The sequence below is a fragment of the Pelodiscus sinensis genome, chromosome 26, assembly GCF_052426305.1.
Source record: "Pelodiscus sinensis isolate ZL-2025 chromosome 26, ASM5242630v1, whole genome shotgun sequence".
Classification (NCBI taxonomy): domain Eukaryota; kingdom Metazoa; phylum Chordata; order Testudines; family Trionychidae; genus Pelodiscus; species Pelodiscus sinensis.
Window position 1 is genome coordinate 6,191,145 of NC_143077.1, and position 13,566 is coordinate 6,204,710.

A 13,566-nucleotide genomic window follows, 5' to 3' on the forward strand; every position below is an offset into this window, starting at 1 on the left:
AGGGTCGCATTACTGAGTGGCAGCCAGGCCATGGATCCACAGGCACGTGCATTTGTTATGAGCGAAGTGAAACTCCACTGGCAGGCAGCACTTGACTTTCCAGAGCGGATCCTGCTGCTTTAGAAACAGCCCTCAGCCTGGAAGGACTCCGGACAGAGCAGGCCTCATGCAGGGACCTGCCAAGCTCTCAGTAACACCACAGGAGCTGTCTGAGTTCCAGGCCTTTTAGCTGGTACTAATGGACCATGCAACTTGGAGGATCTTTCGCAGAATCAGCGTCAATGCAGTCACCCGGGGGGGAGGGGGAAAGGAGACTGCAGCCCCCACCTCCTTTTTACGGTCTTGTTGCTATCCTCTGGGGACACTCGCACCTACGAACCGACACGCTCTCTCCATATGTCAGATCTCCCCAGAACTTTACAACTCCCCGTGTCTGGCAGGAAGGGAGGCATGGCTTCTCAAAGGTATTTAGAGACCTGCCTCCCTGTCAGACCAATGGGAACTAGGCGCCTACATGCCTGTGAGGATCTCGTCTGGAGGGTGGTGGCTTTGTTGAATGGGAACGCTCTCCCTGACGCCATCTGCTCGCAGGGCAGCTGGTTGTAGACGCTCGGGAGTGTTACTAACCTCTGGTGCGGCAAACAAGGCCGATGGGGTTTTCCTTCAGAGAGATCGCAGCACGTAAATCCTGCTGTCTCGGGCGCTTGGTAGAAATTCCTCACGCTGGGTTCCATGTGCCACTCCACTGGGATTCGTGAGCTACAGTTGCCATGACAGCCTGCTGCTAATATAACTGTGTTGTATGGTCTGATTCGGCTGCTTTGGGCAAATGTCCAGCTTTTACCCCATTGGTATTTTAGACTGGGGTCATTCGCATGTGTGCCCCTCCCCTTTATCCACCTCAGGGCCCAGCTTTTCCTGGCTTGGGTTGCTATTCCCCTACTAATCGTCCTGTTAATACAAACTCTGCACAGGAACTCAGAGCCACCGAACACCAAGCTGCTCTTGTAATCAGAAGGGGTAGGTCCCCATGGGACTTCTAGTGGTCTAGGGTATCCACATCCCCCAAGAGAGCAACGAGCAACATTTTGACAAACTTCACTCCCACATTTTGTGGCGCGACTTGACGTTTTGGCAAAACCCAAACCCTCTGTCACTTACGGAAAAGGGGGTCATAAATAGGGAGAACGCAGCGAAACCTCTCGTCCCTTTCATTTTTGGCAGTTTGGGAGTTTGAAAGAGGCAGCCATTTGGCTTTTTCTCCCAGTCCTCAGAGATGCTGAAGTGTGAATGGGCAGGATTTAAAAATGAGCCTGACGTGCAGATTTTTAATGGGTGTTAGGAGCCTAAATACACCTTTAAAAAATCTGGCCCTAAGTAATGTAGGTATGTAAGTGCGGCTTAGCACCTGAAACACTTAAGTCTGGTATGAATATCCCACCTTCAGCTATCCTGCTACGCCGAGGGGGGCGGCATAACGCCAGTATGAGAACACTTTGCCGACACAGGGCCTGTTCCTCGGCCATTCTCCAGACCCAACAACACAATGTTCATTCCCCAGCATCACACTCTAGGGATGTTAAATTTCGATTAACTGGCTAATCGAATAGTCGATGCAATTAGCATCGACTATTTGATTAGTCAATAAGGGCGCCTCCGTCTTTGAAGTGTTCACATCCCTATCACACCCACCTCCTCGCTGCCCCCAGTCTGGCCAGGTGTTCACATCCCTATCACACCCCTATCACACCCACCTCCTCGCTGCCCCCAGTCTGGCCAGGTGTTCACATCCCTATCACACCCCTATCACACCCACCTCCTCGCTGCCCCCCGTCTGGCCAGGTGTTCACATCCCTATCACACCCCTATCACACCCACCTCCTCCCACGCCAGGCGGTGACCTCTCCCCCCTTCTCTGGCTGGGGAGCAGTGAGAGGAGCAGCACCTCTGCTGGCCGCTATGGGGCTGCTGGTCTGAGGCGCTGCTCTCTGGGCAGGTTGCCATGGGGGGCCCTTGTGCGCCCTGACGACTCCTCTACGCCGGGGTCGTCCGTACAAATGATGGGGCCCCATGCAACTAAGGGCCGCTCCGCAGGTTCTGTCAGGCTCCATGGGTGTCCCTCCCACCTCAGCGCAGATCCTGATGGAGTCCTGGTGCCCCCTCCCCACACCCACCCATGGCTCCTGCTGGGGGGTTATGGCTTCCCTCCCTGCCCTCCCCCATGCAGCTTCCCTCCCCTCCCTGAACAGTTTCTGCTGGGGGCCTAGGGCTTCCCCCTATACACATGCAACTTCTCCTGGGCCTCAGCTTCCCTCCCCTCTCTCCCGCAGTGTATCAGGACTCAGCGGCTTTCCTGGGGCCAGAGCAGGGCTGCGGGTTCCCGGGCTCTGGCTTGTGCCACGGTGCTAAAAATAGCGGTGTAGACGTTGCAGCTCAGGCACTGAATCCTGCCCCCTTCCCAAGGCATCAGCTCCACCTCCTAGCCCCTTGCTCGGAGAGGCGCACACTGAGTGAGCATCCCTCCCTGCCCCAGCAAGGGGAACAAGGGCCGCGGCAGTGCACTTCTGCACAGCCCAAGCAACCTGGCGCAGTGCCCGAGCACAGACTTAGGCGGCTCAGGGGACCCGGGCATCCCGACGGTAAGTCATTCGATTTCTCCCCACCTTGACACAGCGGGACCGCTTCACTCCAGTGGTAGTAGCCCTGAGGGTGCTGGGCGCACGTGGCGCTGCTGTGGCCGATGAGACGGTAGCCGGCGTCGCAGCCGAAGTGGATGTCACTGCCCGGCTGCAGGCCGGAGTGGCTGAGAATCGAGCCGTGGAAAGGGGGCGGAGGGAGGCTGCAGTACGGAGCTGGAGAAGGGGGGAAAACATGTCACACACAGACATCCCGGAACAAAAGAGGCGCGTGTCGGGACAAGAGCTCCTGCCTGTGCTTCGGTGCTAGCGCCTGCTTGGGTGGAGGATCTTACACGGAGCGAGAGGGGCTTAAAAGGAAACCTTAAAAGGAAAAGGCTTCCCCGGCACACCATCAGGAGCGGGCATTTTGAACAGCAGTGTACAGAACCCGTGTTCTCTGTGACTGAGTGCCAGCCCTATGTAGGGCAAGTCTGTAACATTATTGTGGCCTGAATTAGAAGCAGCCTGTAGCCCTCCTGTCCTAGCAGTAGATCAGGAAGGGGCTTGTGCCTCAGAGACACACTTCCACCCCTGCTCAAAGGGGAAAATAACATGCTACTGGTCTATACCAGATAACTTCCCCCCCTTTGCACCAGCTCAGCATTGCTGGTTGGCCGGTATGTGGAAGGAATGGTGTTGAGGTTCTGCCCACAGGCATGGGAGATCATCACTGGAGATATTTAAGAGCAGGTTAGACAAACATCAATCAGGGATGATCTAGACAGAGCTTGGTGCTACCGTGAGGGCAGGGGACTGGACTCGATGCCCTCTCAAGGTCCCGTCCGGTGCTAGTATTCTAGGATGGAGCAGAAGTTCATAGAGATGGACCTTTCAGCACCATGAGATACAACACTGGAGTAAGGGCAGCTCACAGTCCTGCCTTCCGGTCACTTGTTGTGCTTCAGATCAATCTTCTGGCATTTGATTTAGCGGGACTAGTAAGGACCTACTAAATCGAACGCTGAGGATGGCCCGGTCGGCTCCGATACTCGATTCACAAGGAGTAAGAGAAGCCGACAGGAGCATGTGCGTATTTGCGTAGCTGCAGTTGCATACCTTAAGCCAACCTTCCAGGTCTAGATCTGGCCTTAGCCAGTAAGGGCCTGATCCTGCAAGGTTCTGAGTGCCGCCGGCTCCTATTGGATCCAATGCACATGGAGGGTGCACAGCAATGCTCAGAACGGAGCCTTGAGAGAGCTCAAGAGGTAGGGGGGTTCTTGAACAATGGAAGCATCCGCACCATGGCTGATTTCAGGATCTGTTACAAGCGGGAAGGGTTGGGCTGATGGTCACACGCCCCTTGAGCAAATGATCGGACGGTGGCTTCACGGTGAGCCATTCTGGAAAAGCACTACCACATTCCACAGCAAGGCAGCAGGCAACACTACCAACACGGCGGTGCTTTTCGTAGATTCCAGGGCCAGAAGGGAGCACTGTGATCACCTGACCCTCCCCCCCCCACAGGGCTGCCTCCCACAGGCCAGAGAACTCTCCCCAAACCATTCCCCCCAGGTAAACCTTTGAGAAAAAACAGACAATCTTGATTCACAATGGTTAGTGATGAAGGCTCTACCACAGCCCTTGGGAAATGGTGCCAAATGGTTAATTACTCCCATTGTTAAAAACGTGCACCTTATTTCCAGTTGGATTTCATCCAACATCAACCTCCAGCCATGGGATCGTGTTATACCTTTCTCAGCTAAATATCTGTCTCCCATGTAGACACTTGGGCTGTGTCTAGACTGGCTAGTTTTTCCGGAAAATCAGCCACTTTTCCGGAAAAACTTGCCAGCTGTCTACACTGGCCACTTGAATTTCCACAAAAGCACTGACGATCTCATGTGAGATTGTCAGTGTGCTTGCAGAAATACTATGCTGCTCCCGTTCGGGCAAAAGTCCTTTTGCGCAAAACTTTTGCGCAAAAGGGCCAGTGTAGACAGCTCAGATTTGTTTTCTGCAAAAAAGCCCCGATCGCGAAAATGGCAATCGGGGCTTTTTTGCGGAAAAGCGCATCTATATTGGCATGGACGCTTTTCTGCAAAAAGTGCTTTTGCAGAAAAGCGTCTGTGCCAATCTAGACGCTCTTTTCCGAAAATGCTTTTAACGGAAAACTTTTCCGTTAAAAGAATTTCCGGAAAATCATGCCAGTCTAGACATAGCCTTGTAGGCTATAATCCCCCTCACTCCTTATCCTTCCATCATGAAGCTAAATCAATCCAGCTCCTTGAATCTATCCTCGGAAGACATGTTTTCTAATCCTTAATCATCCCAATAGCTCCTTTCTGCGTCCTCTCCAGTTTATCAACATCCCTTCCAGGACAGTGGACACCAGAACTGGACACAGTATTTCAGCAGTGATCACAGCAGGTCAAAAGAGACACATGAAATAACCTCTTTGTTCCTACTTGAGATCCTCATTTATGCATCCAAGGATTTCATTAGCCCTCTTGGTCACTGGATCACAAAGCGAGCTCGTATTTATCTGATTATCCACCACTACCCCAAATCTTTTACAGAGTCGCTGCTTCCCAGGAGAGAGTCTCCCATCTTGTAAGTCAGGGTTGGGGCTATCATTCAAGCCCACCCTTAAAGGAACAAAACCTCCAAGATTTACCCAGCTCCAGAAATTAAGAATAAAATCAAGGAATGAAATATTAATTGATTCATTTACCGAGCAACAGCATTTATTCATGCCATACATACAGGGTCACACTCTAGTTTTAGAGCCTTCATTAAGCGATTGAAATTTGCTAACTTCCAAAAGAGACTAATTAATTTTGAGGAATTCTTAGTAAACAGTATCCAGTAATTGATTTTTTTTGTTGGATGAGACAAAGCAGCCAGGGTCTAGAATGGGAACAGGATTTCACTGTGGGTGCTGAAATACTAGAAGTCACTCCCGAGTCACTTCTCACGCACCAAACGGTTGTAACACAAATCTAAAGGTGCTGTGCTTCTGATTGTGTGCCCAACAGCTCTGAGCAGCCAATTGGACTCCCCAGTATTGGGATTCAACAACACAACATCAAAGTGATCTTTAATGGTATGTCTACACTGCGGGCTAAAGTCAAGTTAAGCCATGCAACTACAGCTACATTAATTGCGTAGATGAAGTCAAAGTAGCTTAACTCAACTTTTGGCGCCATCTACACAGCAGGAAGTCGAAGGAAGAGCGCTCTTCCTTTGACTTCCCTTACTTCTCGTGGAATGAGGGTTGCAAAAGTCAAAGTAAGAAGCCTGTTATTTTGAAATAAGGGCTTAATCTGAGTAATTTCAAAAATAAGCGTGCAGTATAGACGTAGCCTAAGTGATTCAAAGCTAGGCAAATGTCTACACAGCAGGGCTTAACTCAAAATAAATGACGCAAATTGAGCGATGTTAATTGCGTAGCTTATTTCAAAATAATGGGGAGCATCAACACAGCACTTATTTCGAAATAGAGCACTCTTCCTCTGACTTCCCTTACTCCTTGTACAACGAGGGTAACAGGAGTCGTAGCAGGAAGTCCTCCAGCTTGACAGTATTTTGACACTATTTCAACATAACTGCCTGCTGTGTAGTTGCGTGTAGATCCTGTGTAGACGAAGTTAGTTCAGAATAGCACTGGTTATTTCAAAATAGTGTTGCAGTGTAGACGTACCCTTAGAGGTAGAAGAAGATGCCCAATCAGCGTGTCAACCACGCAACAGGATAAATTCTCCCAGCTGCTGAGTCTGCCAAAAGCCTCGGTTTATAGTCAAGGTTGGGCTTAAATCTGTTGAATTTCATCTGCAGAGCGCTGTGCAGAACTAGTTTTGGTTCACTGAGATCACGCAATATGTTTCTGGTTTCCCTTCCCAAGGCAGGGTTCCCAGGTGTGTTTGCTCCCAACAATCTCTCAAGAACCAGAAAGTTCAGTGCCCGGCTATCACTGACAGGAGGGCATCAGAAATACAAAACACAAAGGTGAAATGCAGCCCTAAGTTGCACGGTTCCTACTGGAAACCGCAAACTGAGCCTGTGTCCCAGAGATCAGTGACCAGGGCAGCGAACTCAAAACCAGGCAAGTTTTGGGCTGACTCCAAGTGCTCTGTACAGCTTCATTCCCCCAACACAACCTTGCTTGGCTCACGTAGCAATCACACTTACGTGGGAAAAGCAGAGGGAGTTAGCTAAAAGAACGCCCACGTTTCTCCGGTGTCTTGTCTTTCATTCCCTGCTACAACTCACCTGAGTAGCGGATTTTAAAGCCCTTTCTGTTGTACGCGTGGTCGGAGGACCAGCGGATGTAGACCTTGTTCCCAGAGCTGGTCACTGTCAGCGGAGTGGAATAATTCCCACTTAGGGACAAGAGCAGTGGACTCTGGCCAGCGGGACCTGTAGGGGAAGAATGGAGGAGTAAAAATTGTGGCCGGCACACGAGGACCGTTCTCCCCTCAGCGTGGCCCACTCCTAGCCTCACACAGCAGGGCCTGAACTTTGTAGAAGGGACACATGGCCGGACCCGCTTCGGGCCTTATCGTGGGAGCTTTTCCTTCCCCTACAACATTGCCATTGTGTTCTGTGGGACCCAGCTTTCACCCCGGGGCAGAACTTTCTGCACAGTCGCTGGGACCAGGAGCAGGGGGGTTGGATTCTGGGTTCAGCATTTCGGCGAGCCCTCACAGAGCCGCTCAGCTGTGACACTCAGGAAAACCCGAGCCCGGACAGGCTCCTCCGCTCTCTGGCAAGGCAACACGTCCGCCTGGTGTGTGGTTTAGGGAAACATCCTTGAATACTTTGGAAAATGCTTTCGCTGCCCTTTTTGAACCCACCCTCCCAAAGACCTTCCTCCTTGTCCTTCAGCCTCGCACATCCCCCAGCGAATTCCCTCGCAGTGATCCCAGCTACTGCGCTGGGATCCTGCCCTGATGAACTCACCTCCCCTCCCTCCCCCTGAAGCACAGCCTAAAGCTAGAAGCTCTTGACAGGCTGTGCAGAAATACTCCCACAGGATACATGTAATGCTGACTTTAAACACCCTGCACTGGCCAGTGCCAGCTCATTCCTGCTTGCAGTGCTCGGGTGATGGGGCTGTTTATAGGACCCCAGGGCCCTGAAAAACATGTCATGGACCATGAAATAAGCCCCTCCCCATGACATTTGATGTCTCCTTGTTCCTGGGAGTGCCCCACCAAAGGGGGCTGCCTATCTCCAACAGGACAGGACCTGCCCCTCCCCTGCAAACTGATCTGGTGCTGGGAGCGGGGGACCAGACCAGACCCACCTCTGGGTGCCTCCCCCTGCTGCAGGAGGCTGAGACTGAACAGCAGGAGACATGGAGATGGATCCTATCCTCCCTGTGCAGCTTGGAGGGCCCCATCAAGGGGGGCTTCCTACCTCCGACTGGGCAGGCGAAGGACAGGACCTGTCCCTCCCCTACAAACTGCTCTAGCCGTGGGACGGCGGGAGGAAGGGGGGAGACTAGATAGACTCACTCCTATGTCCTGGAACCTATTGCAGCTGCCAGAAGCTCTGCAGTTGCTGCCTTCCGAGTCCAGCTCTGCAGGCAGCAGAGAAGTGAGGGGGGCAATCCCATGCCCCCCCCCCCACAACAGGTTTGCACCCCCCCATCTCCTTTCGGGCCGGACCCCACAGTGACAGCACTGTGAAATTTCATCCGAAAACGTGACATTTACCACTTTTCAGAGCCGGTGGCCACGAAATTGGCCATAATGGGCTGTGAACTGGATAGGGCCCTAGCAGACATTCAGACTCAGAAAGTCAGGCTCTGGGACACTGTGACGGGGGAAGATCCCAGCGGCCGGGGTTCAGTGTGACCTTGAACATCTCCACAAACAGTCCCGGCACCCAAGACCCATGAGTCCATCAGCCGACCTGGGTCAGTGGCAGTTGTTTCACTGCAGTGCAGACATATCCACTGAGCAGGGCAATAAGCATGTGGGTGAAAAGAACCCTGCCCCCAAGGGCTACGGGAAATGGAGTTCTCATAGACTCATAGACTTTAAGGTCAGAAGGGACCATTATGATCATCTAGTCTGACCCCCTGCACAGTGCAGGCCACAGAATCTCACCACCTACTCCTGGAATAATCCTCTCACCTATATCTCAGATATTGTAGCCTTCAAATACTTTGAAGACCCCAAGATGCAGAGAATACTCCAGCTGTGATCTGTACCCCATGCTACAGAGGAAGGCGAAAAACCTCCAGGGCCTCTGCCAATCTATCCTGGAGGAAAATTCCTTCCCGACCCCAAATATGGCGATCAGCTAAACCCTGAGCATTTGGAAAAGACTCACCAGCCAGACACCCAGAAAGTTCTCTATAGTAACTCCTATCATCCCTCCATTGACCTATTTCCCACTGATAGTGAATGGTCAATTAGTTACCAAGATCATGTTATCTCATCAAACCATTCCCTTCATAAATCCATCTAGTTTAATCTTGATAGATAGATAGATAGATCTTTTGCCCCACTACTTCCCTTGGAAGGCCGTTAATGACTAACGGCCACACACACTGCTACACGGTCATGTGCTGCGCCCCCCCCCCCCCCGACCTCGCCCCATGCGATTCCTTGACAGTTACCGTCGAAGATCTCAAACTCGTCGTACTGCTTCTCGCTCAGGAAGTGCTCGAGGGTGAGGGTGATGTTGTAGCCGGGCTCCACTTTGATCACCCAGGAACAGGTCTGGAAATGGGGGTAACGCCCCAGGGAGCTCTGGCTGAGGATCACGCCGGTGGAGTCCGTCAGAACTGCGTTCATCGGGCAGTGGACTGTGCAAAAGACAAACAGGAGCCCACAGAAAATAAGGCCTCGTTTTGAGCGCCAGGAGAAAACGATTGCAGGAAACAAAGGCCCAGGTTTGCAACAGCAGGAGCCTAGAGTGACGCTTGTGGTTTAAGGGAGCCGCGCTCCCAATTCTAGTTGGATTTTTATTAGGCGTGTGGCTCCTAACTCTCTTGGAATCCTTGGAACATTCCAGACCTAACTCCTGATTTAGGCTCCTCAGTAAGTGGACCGTGCTTTAAGAGCACTGGGCACCAGCAACTCTAGCTGAAATCAAGAAAAAAAACCATGTGATGGGGTGTCTGATGGGGTAATTTAATGCTGTGTCACTCCCGCTTTGTATGGGGTAACTCAAAATCCAAGAGAGCTGCATTGGTGTAAAACTGGAGTAGTGCAGGAATGGATCAGGGCCCCCCTTACCTTTCAACTGAGGATCTTAAAGCCCTGTGCAGCCTCAGAAAATTTCCTCGAAGACCAAGCTACCTTTCTTATCCCCATTTTACTGACTGGTAAAGTGAGACACAGAGCTTAGGAAATGTACCCAAGATTTTCTATGCAAATTAGTGGGATGAGAACTCATGAATCCTGAGTCCCACTTACTTGCTCTAATCACTAGATCTCACACAATCTTGGAAGTGTTTATACCAGACACAAGTGTTAAATAAAAGTCTGGTGTAACACAAAAACAACCCAAGAGAGAGACTGAAATACAAACAAACAAGAGGATCTTCATTTATCCACATCTCCATGCATCAGTGATTGTGTCTAATGCTGTAGCAAGCACTCTGTGTGGATTACAGAAAAGAGAAAGAGCTGTCCAGAAGGGACAGTGAATTCTTTCCAAATCCTTAATCCCATTAATGACTTTTTTACCTCCAGAAATGGATGGTCAAACATGATTTAAGCCATCTCTTGGCTTGCAGACTAACAACTACCAGTAAATAACAGAATGAGCGCCCTCCTCTGCGTTCCCCCTTACCTCACACTATTTCAGAGAGCGGTAGAAAAATCTCCCATTGGACAGCAAAAATGTTCAGATGGGGGAAATAGGAGGAAGAGAGAACCGTGGCTGAAGTGGGAAAAAAAGTATCAATAGGAAGCAATTGGATAAATGAGGTAACAAGGTGGCAACCTTGCGATTCCGTCTGAGGAAGGCGTGTGATGCATCATACTTGGCGCATTCAATCGTCTCTCCTTCAATGCACTCTGCACTAATCCATAAGCAGCTCCTCAGAGATGCTGCCCACAGAAGGACTGTACACAGTGTGATGCGGTGTTCGTGTACCAGTGGCAGATGGTCGGGGGCATTTGTCTACACTACAGAGTTTTGTCGGAAAAACGGCCTTTTTCCGACAAAACTTGCGGTATGTCCACACTGCAATTGTGTTCTTCCGCACGAAAAATGAAAGAACAGAGGGGTTCTTCCAGTGTTGGTAATCCTCATTCTACAAGGAAGAAGCCTTTTTATGAAAGAGCTCTTTCAGAAAAAGGCATGTGAGGACGGGGGAGAGGGAGTTCTTTCGCAAGAAGAGGGAAGAGGAAAAAGCACAGGTGCCCTGGTGGCCATTCCGACCATAGCAATCACAGCTTACATGCGAGATGGCATCTATTCAGTGAGGACACTCTCTTTTGAAAAAGCAGATCACTTTTTCAATTCACTTTTTGCTGTGTGGACGCTCTCTGGCGCAAGACGTATTTTCGGAAAATCTCTTCCAAAAGAAGCCTGCAGTCTAGATGTAGCCTCCTAGAACGGGGATGTTGGGAGTGTTGTTCTGAGTTGCTGATGTAGCCAGGTGTCAGAATAGTACCCAAAACGGTGCCATTTGGGTGGTGACTCGGGGAAGTACTTACACACGTGCTTAAAGTTCGAACACGGGGTTCGAAGCAGCGGGGATTTAAAAATGGCGGCTCCCCGCTTATGCAAATGAAGCCCGGGAAATTCAAATCCCGGGCTTCATTTGCAAGTGCGGTATGCCTACATTACCCCGCTAGTTCGAACTAGGAGGGTAGTGTAGACATACCCTTCCAGATTTAGGGTCCTAGGAAATGTTTTTCTCCACTGGGGCCTCACGGTATAACACCGAGCTAGCCAATGTTGAGAGTCCTTAGCTCCCACTGACGTCAGCAGGGGCATCATTTCTCAGGCGGATACAGGAATAAATAAACTGATAAGGACTCCAGTCTTCGCCCAGCTTCACTCAGTGCCCGCCCAGCAAGGCACCCAGCTAGCTTGATCTCATGGCAGGAGAAGAGCCACTCCCTGCGCCAGGGTCTGATGGAGAAACGCTTTGCGGCCGGGCGGGGCTGCAGGTCAGTTACCTTCGCAGGTGGGGGGAGGCCCGCCGAACTGGAGGTGCGTGCCCAGCTTGCAGGTCAGGATTTCCGTTCCCGTCAGGGTAAAGCCGGGGAGGCATTGATACCTCACGATGTCACCTGGAAAGCAAGACGAAGCTCTCAGCTGGGGAGAAGGGCTGGTTTGCTTAGGGCACCATTCAGCAGAGCAGCCGGTCCCAAGCTTGTGTTCCACGTCACTCCCGCCGCGGCTGTGCCCGAGCGCTTCCCTCTGCTATTGCAAAAGCTGGATCCAAAGGGGCTGGCCGCAGGGACCAGCTGGACAATTCACCTCTTCCGTAGCCACAGACAGGCCAAAAGAAAAGGGTTAAACCCGCCCCCAGCCCCCGGGCAGCCCCACTTAATTCCACTCCTTTTGTGGACTTAAGGGATGCTCAGACGTCTGCTCAGAGGAGCATTTGACCTCCACCGAGGGCCTGCTCAGACACACCCTCGCCTCTCTCAGCCCGTGCCACCCAGGCCCTCAAGAGCTGAGAACCCAGCTCCGTTTAGCTCAGGGGTGGGGAACCTTTTTCAAGTCAGGAGCCGCTGACCCACAAATCAGTCGGGGGGGGGGGGAGAGGGAGGGGCTGCACAAAAGTGAGAAGCACCTCTCCGTCCTAAAACAAAACCTTCTCCCTGACGTGGCCCCTGACTGAGAAGCAGAAAGATAATCCTCCACATCCCCCACGCACACCAGAGCCTAAGGGGGCCTGGGCTAGGAGATTTTGTGAGCACCCTCTTGGCTCTGGGGTGGAGCCCAAAATGAGAGTTTCGGTGTGTGAGAGGGGGCTGCTGGGAAGCAGACTAGGGGGGAGGGCTTTTGAGGGAAAGAGGGTGCAGAAGCAGGCTGGGGGTGAGGGGTCTGAGTGGAGGGGGGTACAGGAGCAGGCTGGGGGTGAGGGGTCTGAGTGGAGGGGGGTACAGGAGCAGGCTGGGGGTGAGGGGCCTGGGTGGGAGGGGGAGGCAGGAGCAGGCTGGGAGGTCTGGGCAGGAGGGAGGTGCAGGAGCAGGCTGGGGGTGAGGGGCCTGGGTGGGTGCAGATGCAGGCTGGGGGTGAGGGGTCTGAGTGGGAGGGGGTGCAGGGTCTGGGTGATGCTGGTACAGGCTCCCAATTCTGGGGGAAGGGAGCCTTGAGCCTTGGAGATCTGATCCAGGCAAGCTGGGGGCCAGATTCAGACCCCGGGCCTTAGGTTCCTCACCCCTGTTTTAGCTCTTACACCACTATGGATCCTGCAACTGGACATGACTAGCAGTGGTGCTCATCACACGCAACACGGACACCAGTCCATCTGGATGCCCCCTGAGCTCTATGGAGATCATATGTGGATTATACGGGACAGGACAAGCAAAACGTGGTCCATACAGGTGACAATCTTAGTGGGTGTAAACCAGAGTCACTCCACTGATTTCAGTGGTGCTGTAGCAATTGACACCTGTGGAGGATCTGACCCTTTTGAACCTGGCTACTTTTCAGACTGTGGATGTGCTTCAAACCCAGACGTAACACAGAACATTCGGGAGCGCAGGCAATGCAGAGGCAAGCTTGGTCATCGGCCTCCCAGTCTGCTCCATGGGGCTTTCCTTGAAATACCTTAAATATCTTCATGCTGCAGGATGTGAGTGGGGCAAATAGCTCTGTCTGTTCAGAACACGGACCAGAGTTTCTGGGAGACACGTCCTGGCAGTTACACACACACATGAGGACCAAAACTCTAAGGACTCTCAAATCCAGCTGATCCAGTGCATGAGCCAAACTGGGCCAAGCTCCACTCCCATCTGCTATA

General features: G+C 52.0%; 1 protein-coding gene across 1 annotated transcript in view; it reads right to left on the reverse strand.

The window, feature by feature from the left end:
* The window catches only part of CSMD2 (CUB and Sushi multiple domains 2), a 734,622-nt gene that overhangs the window by 84,440 nt on the left and 636,616 nt on the right, over positions 1–13,566 (reverse strand). The window contains exons 46-49 of the mRNA XM_014578911.4: positions 11,768–11,881; positions 9,247–9,435; positions 6,888–7,034; positions 2,664–2,852 (exon numbers count right to left, since the gene is read on the reverse strand). Coding sequence (XP_014434397.4) covers positions 2,664–2,852; positions 6,888–7,034; positions 9,247–9,435; positions 11,768–11,881 — 639 coding nt within the window. The remainder of the gene's footprint in view (positions 1–2,663; positions 2,853–6,887; positions 7,035–9,246; positions 9,436–11,767; positions 11,882–13,566) is intronic.